At 39.3% G+C, this 12653-nt stretch overlaps 1 protein-coding gene across 1 annotated transcript; it reads right to left on the reverse strand.

Annotated features, from left to right (window-relative positions):
• Positions 1 to 3568: 3568 nt before the first annotated feature.
• Positions 3569 to 11724, reverse strand: rasl11a (RAS-like, family 11, member A). The gene is made up of 8 exons (XM_070929771.1): positions 11207 to 11724; positions 9697 to 9753; positions 9433 to 9515; positions 6788 to 6828; positions 6579 to 6708; positions 6282 to 6357; positions 5397 to 5473; positions 3569 to 4375 (listed from the first exon to the last, which is right to left on the reverse strand). Exons 1-8 carry the CDS (start codon positions 11364 to 11366, stop codon positions 4229 to 4231), a joined length of 771 nt encoding a protein of 256 aa, XP_070785872.1. The 5' UTR covers positions 11367 to 11724; the 3' UTR covers positions 3569 to 4228.
• Between the last annotated feature and the right edge of the window lie 929 nt (positions 11725 to 12653).

The raw sequence follows: 12653 nt of genomic DNA on the forward strand, positions 1-12653 counted from the left end.
CACACACACACACAGCTGGTTTATATCCTCCACACTGCTGTTGTTGATGAAGTGCTTTCCCATAGTGGTCACCAGAACAAGAACACCCACATGTTTGTGTTTGGTTGCTTGGGGTGTTTTGCTGTTGATAAGATGACCGTGTGATTTCATCTGCGTCTTTAGCATGTGAGTAACTAGCTATCTGTCTACTTTTATACATACCAAAACAAAGTTGACACTGACTCTGTTTCCCGCCAGACCACAGTTACATCATCCCAAGCTACTTAGCTCATGAACTAAAAGCAAGAGCATATTTAAGAACGCACAGTTACATCATCTGTTCAAAAACAGCGAAACACCCCATGGAGATTTTTATATAAGTTCTAGAGTGATCTCAACATAAGTCTCATAGTGTTTTGCTCATTGTGTAGTATTTCCTGCACTGTACAACTAACTAGTGATTCGAATCATTTCAATCATAGAGTGAAGGTGGACTGCACAAATATTCATAGAACTGGAGTTACAACCAAGTAACTTCTATTTGCCATGTCTCATTACTGAATGGGACTAGCAGGTTTGCAGTGGAGATGGCTTCGCTAGAGTTGTTGTTGTTGTTGTTGTCACCGTGTAGATTTGATGTCATTCATTCATGATGTCATGATGAAACAATGATCAAACATTTGTCCTGGTAAAGGTTTAAAGGCCTTGTCCTTTGATTAAATACCTGCATGGACCTAATCGTGCAATTCATTTTTAATTTATTATTTTTCAAGATTTGATGTTTTTGCATCTTCGCATTGTGTCGCGTCACCTCAAAACCAAACCTGTCTAGACAAGTGGAGGGGACTGTGTGACACACTGCTGAGCAGATCTGGATATTTATTAACAATGTAGTGTTTAGACTTTTATGTTTTTTTACTTTTTGAAACAGAACCCAGAAGTTCACTTCAACCCTCTTTCTCCTTACCGAAAAAGGGAACACTCAGTCGAGGCTCCATTTTCCAAATCTGGCCTCATAAATGTCACATTAACTCGTCATCTATCAAATAAACTCACATTTAACGTCCATGTCAGAACAGATTGCCGGCTTCGAGGGGAAAAAAAGGGAGGAATTCCTCATTTATACATTTGAGAACGTAGGAACGCTTGCTTGCAATGGCACACAGGAGAGCGACATGGTGTGGATGTGGGAAGTTAAAGTTGGGCCTCAAAAGAAAACACAAGGGGAAACTGGACTTAAAGTAGCTGAAAATTATGGGGAAAATCTCCCCACACACACACACACACACACACACACACACACATTATTTATTTTTGTCTTGGCATTTATCAAATGGCATCTCAGGATTTTTGTCTCGACTGGCTTTATCTCAACCTTTTTCCAGACTATGATGGAGCCCTGCTGCTTTTAAAGGGCAAAGGGCAAAAGGTCACGAGTTGGGGTCAGCAGACAATTTTTAAAGTTGTGTGTGCAAAAGGGTTCGAGTGGCAGTTCAGTGACCAAGAAAGAAATTCCAGATGCTGAGGAATTTGTCTTTACTGGGAATTTTGTGTGCGTGTCAATGAGAGGAGAGGTCATGAGAACAGCAGAAAACACACACTTCCCAACTTCCTTTTAAAACTTGAACCAATTCCCATTTTTAGCAGCTAGCAAAGACACAGCTACATCAATTCCATCAATTCAATAGCGGTTTGGAATTTGACCCCTGAACACAACCAGTAGATTCTGGACTTATTGGATACTGTCCTTCCTGCAACTGTTCAAGCCCAACAGTGTTTCTTGGTACCAAGAAGCTGTGACTCGCCCAGAAATACCTTCTTGTTGCAAAGCAAAGGCCTCTGGAGCAACATGAACCCAACAGAACCCTAAAACCTTCCTTAAAAAACAATAGAAATGAAATACTCTTCAGACTGCGAGCCATTAAAGGTGCTTTCACACCTAGAGTTTGGATTCTTTGGGCTGAGCTATAGCGGAAAAGTTTACTTTGTCACGATTACAGGCAAACTAGGGCTTGTAAATCACATGGATTCACAAGTTGTGTATTGTCTGCCAGATTATACAGAGATTTTGGTGATGAATTTGGGTGCTTAAAACAAATCTAACTACAGCTCTTGTAACTTAAACAAAGCATTAATGGGCTCTGGTGTTCATACCAGTTAAAAGTTACTATTAAAGCTGCTATTATTAATCTCAGCTAGTATTACAGCTGTAACTACTATTATCAGTCATATTTCCAGTATTATTATAACTATAGCTGCTATTTCTACTGCTAGTGCCGCCATACATCTCTGCCTGTCTGTCTGTCTGTCTGCCTGTCTGTCTATCTGTGTCTCTACGTCTATCTCTCCCTCTCTGTCTCTTTCTGTCTGTCTGTCTCTCTCTCCCCCCCCCCCCCTCTCTCAGATGACCCCCCACCTAGAGTCTGGTTCTGTCGCCAAAGTGCTTCTCATGGTGGGAACTGTTGGGTCTCTGTAATAACATTATAAAGAGTCGGTCTAGACCTGCTCTATTTTGTAAAGTGTCATGAGATGACTTTGTTGTGATTTGGCGCTATATAAGTAAAATTGAATTGAATTGAATTAAAACACATGAGTATGGAAGTCTATGGCTGCAAATATTAACATTGTAAATCCTCCATGTTTGTGTGCGCAAAATGTAAAATCCAATTTTTAAATTTCATGTCTGAAAATACAATTCAGGCCAAAATAAAAATGTAATGAGTAAAGCATTGTTTGTTGCATGAAATGGAAATAGCCTTTTTCATGGTCAGTTTAATAATAGACAATTTTACAATAGTTTTCAGACAAAATTGAGACAAATGAGTTATATTTGGCCTGTATTTGTTTACATTTTGGCAAATTGGCACCATTAAAAGTATGCTGAATTAGCTATTAGCAGTTTGTAATAAACCCATGTATGTACACACAACTGTCAACTTAAAAACACAAGGATTCTGAGGCAAGTTCTGGAGTTATATGGAACATTTGTTTCCTATGGTTTCTCAGTGGATCTATGGACATGCCTCACAGTTTGAAAACCTTTGATTTAATGAAACAGATTTCACAAAAAAAGGCCTGTGTGAATCCTGATATTATAAATTAAAGTTAGAAATAATCTAAAAGGACATAATTCAACAGGTAAGTTCCATTTAAGATCAGGCTGCATATTATCTGCCAATTTAAAATGTAAATAATTTTACATTACATTTTATTATTATGGCAAAGTTATGCTCTGAATTACACTGAAAATTATTTGTCATGTCATCATTTTAATTTTGGCAGTAATGTATTTTAAAATGGAATTTTGTTTTTTTATTCTAAACTTTAATTTTGTCATACATTGTGCACAAATAGAATAACGACATTCCAATTTGACTAAATGATTGCATTTTATTTTTGGCAGCTGTTGACTTCCATACACATGTGTTTGTCCTTGCTGTGTTTTGTTACGCTACGGCCTCCCTTCCGGCTGTCAAATATCAGCATTTATCTCAGTGTAAAGCCTTGAATGCTTGCGTTTTGGGGTCATTTCCTGTTTTGGTTCAGACTACTTTCTTAATAGAACTCTAAATCTGCAACAGAGACAACAGAGACTCACATTTCATTTATTTGGTGTCAGCAAAGTGGAAATCTGGCATTGTTCTCACATGGATTAATAACCTTGAACCAAATTTTGAGCATAATTTAGTTGCAAAAATGACAAAATAATCTTGATTAAAACCAAAATAGGACATCAGAAGCAAGTTTTTTTCCTATGAAATTGTCTTGTCAGTTATTCTTTAATAATTTGATGTATTAAATTCACTGTTGTCGAGATGTAATCAGTGATTTTTCAGCCTCAACAAAACTGAGACATGAATTGTGGGAAGGTTTACAGTGACCCTGTCACACTCACTGTCCTTCGCAGTAAACATGCCAGGATTCTGACACAACACAAGCTGTTTGTTTAGCAGTCTTTGAGCAGCAACCTTGTTGTACTTGAACCTGGGAAGAGGTCATGTTGACCGTGAGCTTCGTCCAAAACACAGAGAAGAGCTTAGCTGCCAGAAATCTCTGCTCAGGCTTTGTCTTTGTCCGTCATGCCATGAAAGGCTTGAATTCCCAAACTTGAAAGTCTTCGATATTGAGCCTCTTGCCATTTTGCTTCAGCCTTCCATCAAAGAAGGACTAGAACCATTTTATTTCCATGGAAGCTCTTATCTTTGCCACGTGTCCGGCTGCATGTTGTTTGTTTGGTCCCATGCTGCAATCAGAGAGTTGTGGCCGACTTGACTTTGGAGGAGAGGACCTGCCTGAACCTCCTCTTCAGCTCCTGCATGTTGGGAGACTTGGGTCTGGCCAGGTGGAGGCCTCCTCTTCTTTTCTCGCCGTTCCCTCCTCCCAACGCCCGGATCACCTGGAACACAGAGGACTCAGTGACTCGCTGAAATCAAACCAGACCTGTGACCAAGTCCTGAGGGACTACCATCAAGTCAAGTCCAAGTGCTAATGTCTATTTACGTTAGTTAAAGTCAAATCTCAAACCAAGTCAAGTGAGAACATTTCAGTAAAACTAAGAGAAACCAAACAAGATTATAAAATTGTCAATGGAATATTAACAGGATTAAACTACTATTTTACTATAAATTTCAACACTATAATACTTCCTTTATATTACTGTGGATTTCAGGATTTCATATTATTTACTACAGATATATGCATGATTTATGCATTTATTTTTTGTTACAACTAATCAAACGTACAAGAACATAGTAAATTTTAAAGCTGCATTACATTATTTTTTGGCCACTTGGGGGCAGCAGACCAAGCTGTAAACCCAACATTGATATATTGGTGGCAAGTGTGTTAGTGAACAGATTTCACACCCAGCAACATTTTCATTAATTCTGAGCTGTTTTTCTGGCCATGGGATGAATATAACCCCAGTTTTATTTAAAATTTTATTTTTGTTATATTTTTGTATTGTTAAAAATATTGATCAGTGCGGCGTTAAAGCACCTCATCAGTTAAAGCACGCTTGGATAAAATGATATCGCTGGCGTTAGAACAGGAATCTGCACTCGAGAACACCAGAAAAGAAAACAGACAATCTAAACACACCCAGATGTAATGAGCCTCTGGGCAAAAACTCTCTACTCCACCAGAAAAGCAAATATACAGAACAGGCCAGTATGGGCTGCTATACCTCTTTCTGTCCAAAAAGACAAACATGTGGTATTATTATTATTTCGTGACTCTGGGCATCAGTGGGAAATGGCCTGTAATCAGAGTTCCCACAGGAAGTGAAAATCTTTATCTCTTTATATCTTTCTATAACATGATGTCATGAGAAAAAAAAATCTGCTGAACAAAAACTGTCCCCATCCTTAACTGGCAGATTAACAAACCAATAAATGAACAACAACAAAAAGTCCCACCTCCTGGCAGAGATGTAGGAAGGCGGCGTGGACTCCCTCGTGGTTCTCTCTGGCCGAGGCCTCAAAGTAAACGCCTCCTGTGAGCAGAGGCAGTTTTCAGATCAGGGCTGCTCTTATCTTTCAGATAACACTCAGCATTCCTCATTCATTAGGCAGCATGCAGGATATAGTTTAGATGTACAGAAGGACCCAGAGATATGTGTGTGTCTTTTTGTTTTCCCAGAGCTTGAATCAACATCTGCCAGATGCATTTACAAATTGGCTACTGTGGGAAATTCTGTCTGCTGCACTAGCTGCGTTTGCAGTTCTCTGATCATGTTTCTGCACAGAAACAAAACACCTTCAAGCTTTTGAATGTCAGGGGAGTCGAATGAATGGAAGACAAAACAAAATAAACTACAATACGATGTAGGAAGACCAAAGAAAACGTAACAGAAGGAGAAAAGAGGACAAAAGAGAGAGAATGTGAGCAGCTAATAGCAGACTTCATTAAGAAAACATCAAATTTTACAGCACTGAAAACTTTGTACTTTCAGCAATGGGATCCTACATGAGATTTTCAGTTTTAGTTATGAGAGTATAGCGTATTCGTGTTTTTCTCACTGGCTTGAAGTGAGTGGGGCTCAGCTGGAAAAAGTGTTAAACTCAATAATAAATGTAATGTACTCCACAACACTGTGTGTATGTGTGAGACTGCATTTTAAATGTGATTAGAAAGGGTGTGTGGGTCTTGGAGAAAACAACCAGAGGCATGACAAAAAGATGGAGAAAGAAGACCACAAATCATGAAAATAATATGGTGAAGAGGGAAGAAGAAGAAATAAGAAAAATACCAAAATGACATGGTGGAAGAAAAAAAGAAAGAGGATGAGGAGGATGCCCCACCTAGTGAAGCTGCTAACGTCTCGCCTTCGTCTGCCGGCACTTGTCGGGCTCTGAGCAGGTCGCTCTTGTTGCCAACCTGCAGCGGATTACAGATTACAACATAGATTAGATTATTATTGTGGGGATTAGGGTTAGTAGGCAGCTGTGAAAGACTTTGGCTCTGCTTAACGTTGAAGCAAACGAAGAGAAGAAATAACACTTGTTCTGCCACTACAAACATTTTGTAATATTTTGAGTGTTTACAGGCAGAATATCTTGTGTTTTGAACTCTTCACATATGATAACATAAACACTGACCAGTATAACAGGTATATTTCCAGAGGGGTGTATGCGTCGGACATGTTGGTACAGCGGCTGGATGGTGCGGTAGCTGTTGTGGTCTGTGATGGAGAAAACCAGCACGTAACCATCTGCCCAGTATATTGACCTGGAAGTGCAGTTATTACACAGTTATTACAGGATATTACTTTATTAGTTGAATTCATATTTAAGTAAACAAGTCCGACCTGTTGATCTGCTCCTGGCAGTACAGCCCCTCAGCATCATCCTGAAACAAACAGACAGACCACCACTGAAATTTCCCAGCATTTTCAAATTGCTAATTTTGTCGTAAACCCAAAGATATTCAATTTACAGCGATACAAAACACAGAAAAGCGGCAAATCCTACGTAAGTGACTAAAATAGTTTGAGGCCTCACAAGTGGTACAGAACTTGAAAACATTTTAAAACGCTTCCTCATTCCTTAGCGTTAAAGCAGCAGCGAAAGACTGATAGTAGAGACCGTGCTCAGCAGAAAGCAGCTATCATTTGCTTAAATAACACATGGCTACTTCCAGTGGCAAAGCAGGAAGTGGTGTGATCGGTGCATTCCCAGTAAGAGCCCAGTAGATGAATAGAGTGCCTGAGTTTCACACCAGACATTGACCAACCAATATTAACGTTGATTTCATCTTTCCCTAACCTCAGACAAGTAGTTTTTCGGTGCCTGTACCTGAAAAAAGAGGTGACATATCAGCCAAACGTCCGTTTGGTTCCCCCCCACAGCTGTCCTGTGCATCATCCTGAGCAGCTTAAAGTGAGTTAGCAGGTGGGGATTTTACTGAAAAGGCAGATTGCCAAGACAAATGGCTGTTTATGGACACACACCGGCTGGTTCAGAGTTTGAACTTATGACTCACGACCCACCAGACCACCCAGTCCTCAGCTCAGGAGCAATTAGACAACTCCTTATACTCATTTTGTCCACATAATTACCCTGCAAAACATATTTTCTGCAATCAAGAAAACATGGGTGCCAGATGGACACTCTTCTCTGTTTTGAGTTTTACTGAAGAATCTTTTAACAATCTTCCAGAAGCTCAGTAACTTCTCGACCTCTCTGCCTCCACACACCAATTATTTCTGTCTAATCTCTGGAAGCCGGTCACCATCATCCGCCGTCCTGCCAGGAGGGACTTCCTCACCCTCCGTTATCTCCCCCCCCCCCTCGTGTGCTGTAGGAAATGAGCAGCTCGGAGGCCTGGTTCTGTAAACAGACTGCCGGTGTCGAGCAGGGTGAGCTGTGTGTGTTGCACTCATTATACTCATCATGAGCGAGGAGATGGTTCCTAAGGTCACTTTCTCTCACTTCAAATACATTCCTCAAACTGCTTTGAGATAAAAATGGCGAGTTCAACTTCTACGTAGAAGATTAAGTAACGGCAGAGCAAAGGCCTCGACTTTTTGAACGTTTTAACACAACTTATCAATTACAGATGCAAATGTAAATATTTTAAGTCCCACTGTAAATGACAAAACGTGTGCTTGCCTTATAATATAGAGTCAACCAAACCACTAAACATGGAAAGATGAGTACATTTAAATGGGGAAAATATCTTAAAGGTGTTGTTTTGTTTGAACTTTCGTGCCACAGCGAGTCAGTAAGTGTGAGTAAGTACATTTACAAGTACTGTACTTAAATGCAATTTTGCACATACTCAAAGTATTTCCATTTTATGCTACTTTCTACTCTACTCTGCTACATTTCAGAGGGAAATATTGTACTTTTTGCACTGCATTCATCTGACAGCTTTAGTTACTAGTTACTTTATAGATTAATATATTACATAAAAATAAAGTTGAATAAAATACAACACAGTATTAAAGATTAAACCAGTGGTTCCCAAACTGGTCTTGTCGTAGAGTAGTTAGCATTTTCCCTCCAAACATCTTGCATAGTTTTATTTAAATAACTGTTCGAGGCTCAAGGAGGTAAAAGTATTCAACATTTCACAAAAAAAAGAGTAGAGAAAAGTAAAGTAGAGGCAGATGTTGGGAGGTGGATAAACCAAACACGGCTGGTGCTAGAAGCCTGGTGACAAAGTGACCACTCGCAGAGCTAGCTGGAGAAATATTTTAGCTAGCGAGCTAACTGCCAACACGCTAGCCAGCTGGGAATAAGCCAACTGTCACTCGCATACCTCTCCAAGTTAGCTGACTTGCTAACTGTCAGTTAGCAAGCTATCTGTCTCAGTTATAAATGAGCTAATACACATAAATCTAACTTGGACTCGGACAAAAACTCGAGAGAGCTACACTCCTGCTACATGAGCATAGTAACTTTGTAAGTGCACGTGTTAGCATCTGCATGCTAACCAGCCAATGAGGTTGTTACACAAGAGAACAAATTGTAGGTTTAATTAAATCACTAGGCTATTCCAAATGCCTGATGTTGGCTTACCAAAAACAAAAATAAAAATATACATAAAATAAACCTTTAAAAGGATTACAAAGCATTAAACTACAACGGGCAAAGTAACTACTTTCCTAGCCAGGTTTATTTATAGCCTTATTAACTCAACAGTCTACACTATGACCCGTCACCCATCAAGCTCTTCTTTGTGCAGCCGTTAAATAACAACACACACTGAGGACAAATGGAGTAAAGCAAATACAGGAATTGTTTTTAAGATGAACTGCGTTATAAGAATATTAATTTAAAGTGATGACACCTTTTAAGCGCATAACATTTTTATAAAGTGAAGCAAAAACCACCTCAAGCGGAGGATGTTTGCATTTTGCTGTTTCCATCCAGATGTTCTCTTCATAATGCACATGGAAACTCTGGGATGGAAACATGCCTGCCGTCCCTCTAAGCCTCCATAAGTTACCTGGAGAGCGACACAGGGAGTATCCTGGATCTGAAGTGACACTTCCTCCCCATCCAGTGTGACCTTTCTGGAGTAGAGCGCTCCTGGGGAGAACGAAAGAAACGGGTGGATGGATGAATGAACACACGGATGAATGGATCAATAGTGGGGCTTTTTTTTTCCACTAGAGTGTTTCGTTCTGCAGTCAGTCAGTAAATGCGTTTATCCTTGCAGCTTTTGATAAATGTTCCTTCTCTTATTACAAACAGATGGATGGAAACTCACCAGTGTTTGCTTCATAATCCCCGATGAACCTCTTGGTCAGAAACCTGACGATCAGGGCTGAAAAGAAACGAGAAAACTCTGAATCAGGGATGCAGAAACTTAATTGTGCAATGACAAAGGGAAGAAGACGCCAAACTCGAGATTGTATAAACCAGGTATAACATCTGTCCAAAGCTGCTGTTTGATGTTGTTTCTTCTAAAACTAAATAAAAACCTACTGACCTATATAACACGTAAATGTTTGCTATCAATAAGTGTGGCGGGAGTGTCTCTTTTTCTGTGACACATGTTTTTGATTTTGGAGACTTCCACAGCTGCAGAGCTGAGCTAAACAAACAGGCCCAAAGACTGAACTAAGACAATGATTCACCAATACTCTGAATCTGATGTTGCAATCCTTCATGCGTCATCTCATACTGGTTAATGATTGTCTCATCCATCTCTTGTTTTTGGGGATTCTGGGCAAGGTGTTTCTAACTCTTGTCAACTTTTGTGAGGCCAGTTTCATTTTATTTATGTTTTTGTTAGCTTCATAAAAGAAGACATTTTTCTTCCCATTAGTATTAAAGGATAACTCCACACGTTAAAGGGCCACTCCAGCGTTTCAGTGCTGCATTTTCATGACGTTGTGCGACTCACAAGAGACAGTTTGAATAAAAGAACAGTCAAAATCAGAGCAACAAAGGCAGAGATATCCTGACTTTTAGTCCCTAGTGTGGGGGTCAAGCTCCAAAAACCATGGATCCTACATTTCCCATAATGCAGCTCGATGACACCACTGTGACATCAGGGTTTAGTTATAGTTACTTGTTACTATTACAATTAAGATTTCATATACAAAACATAGAATAGAAATATGATGAGTGCTGATTAGACTCAAAAGTATATAAAATTGTTAGAAATTAGCGACCTGCCACAACACTTAAATACAGCTAACACATCAATAAATAAATAATAACAATCCAAAATATAATAAATAACATCATAACACTCTGAAAGGCGTCATTCTGCATACAAGGAAGTACATGTTGCTGATGATATTTTTGTACTTTCATTCAAGTAAATTATGAATGCAGGACTTTCAATTGTAATGGAGTATTTTTTTCTACATTTCTACTTTTACTGAAGTAAAGGACCTGAATACTTCCTCCACAGCTGAATATAATGAATAAAAGCTAAATATAAACAAATAAATAAAATCTATTTGAAAATGCACAATGTCGCCCCCTGGCGTTCAGGGTGGTTATTCATTTCCTTCAGACACACGACGATATATTCCTGCCTCTATTACACAAACACATCACAAAGAAATTCCTGACAATAACAAGTTGATGATGATGATGAGTATTTTAATCGGCTGTTATTCTCACGTTGCATGAAATCCCCCGTTTGAATCCCTACAAGGCAACTGATGAATTACAGTTTCAGTTTGAGTTTAAAAACTTCCCACATCCAGTTTTAATTTGCATTTTCCCTTCCTGTGATCTATAATTCTTCCATCCATCCATACCGGTTTTCCCGACGTTGCTCGCCCCCAGCACCACGATCTTCACCGTCTTGTTGGGCACACAGTCCAGCAGGGGATACTCCGGTATGGGGACCAGCAGAAAGTTGCCAGACCCGCTGCTGCTGTTCATGGTTCCCGGTGCAGGGTCGCCAGTCAGCCGCATTTAGCTCCCCTCTGCCCTCAGATCAGCTCTGCTCTGAAATAACAGTGTCCAGCAAACCCCCTCCGCCCCGAGGAAAATCACTCCAGTATTCCCATAATGTTCCTGCAGAGACGGCGCGGACAGCGTAGCTATCCTGGATCTCCTGAGGTATCCTGTGGTTTATTCTTACAGTTTATAATTTCTGTGGGGGAAAAAAGAGCAGGTTGTCTTTGTTTTAAACGTCCAAAATATTCCAAATATTTCCCAAGTATCCCAGCTCCTGTTCAGAGTTTTCCTCCACTGAGTGCTAAGAAAAAGTTTTAACCCCTCCGTGGACCTTTCAGCGATGAGAACTCATCACTTTACGCACCACAGTCACCGCATATCTGTCAAATATAAGATGCAGAAATGAATACAAAAAGGAGTATTCCGGCTCGCACCGAGTCCAGATGCGTCTGACTGCAGAGAGAGAGGGAGGGAGGGAGGGAGGCAGACTTTGAACCATCCCCTCTAATACTCCCAGGAGACCAGAATAAACTGGGCTCCTCTTTCCAGCCTGGACCCAGATATCATTAAGGTTTTGTGCTGCTAGACAAACTGGTCATCTTAGACTAACATGGGACTATATGTGGCAACACAAAATACAGGTTGTTTAAGTTTTGTTTGAATTTTAAACATTTTATTGCATGTTAATTTAATTTAATTAGTTTCATTCAGCAGAGAGAGAAAAGAAAGCATCAACTCATCATAATCAATTTTCTACGGAAGCTCATTCCCCCCCAAGAAAAAAAATATTTGGATTCTTTCATTTATATTTTTCTGTGTTGTAAAATGTACTTCAGCAAAAAAAAAAGTGACTCGATGTCAAAAAATTTCAGTTGTGACCGAAATTATTAGATGGCGAGTCAAAATTATGACTTTTAAAATCAAAATTATGAGATTCACAAAGTCATGATGGTAAGTAAAGTTATTTATCCTTCCTAACATGATAATAAGAATAAATATCTTGAGTAAAGAAAGAAACAAAAAGGAAATAAATAAAATAAAAAAAAAGTAAGGATAAGGATGTTAATATTTTCAAAGAAATGGAACCAAATCCGAAAAATAAAATCCTCCATTATCATCTTTAACCCTTGATATTATAAAATATACGTATTAAAGTCTCCCTTTACTTGTTGGAACAGTTGTATTTTTAATGGCATAAGATCATTCTAGCGTCTGTAATAATTTCCACTGTACTGACAGACAGGGAAGAAGTACTCAGACCTTTTACTAAAGCAAAAGTAGAGCTACCACAGAGTAGAAATA

Source organism: Enoplosus armatus, chromosome 23, assembly GCF_043641665.1.
Source record: "Enoplosus armatus isolate fEnoArm2 chromosome 23, fEnoArm2.hap1, whole genome shotgun sequence".
NCBI lineage: Eukaryota > Metazoa > Chordata > Actinopteri > Centrarchiformes > Enoplosidae > Enoplosus > Enoplosus armatus.

Coding starts and splice junctions, on each gene's coding strand:
- rasl11a (XM_070929771.1), bottom strand. CDS start 11,366: ATGCGGCTGACTGGCGACCCTGCACCGGGAACCATGAACAGCAGCAGC. Junction 9,516..9,696: donor GGATTATGAAGCAAACACTG/GTGAGTTTCCAT, acceptor CGTTCTCCCCAG/GAGCGCTCTACTCCAGAAAG. Junction 6,709..6,787: donor TGCCAGGAGCAGATCAACAG/GTCGGACTTGTT, acceptor CTGCACTTCCAG/GTCAATATACTGGGCAGATG.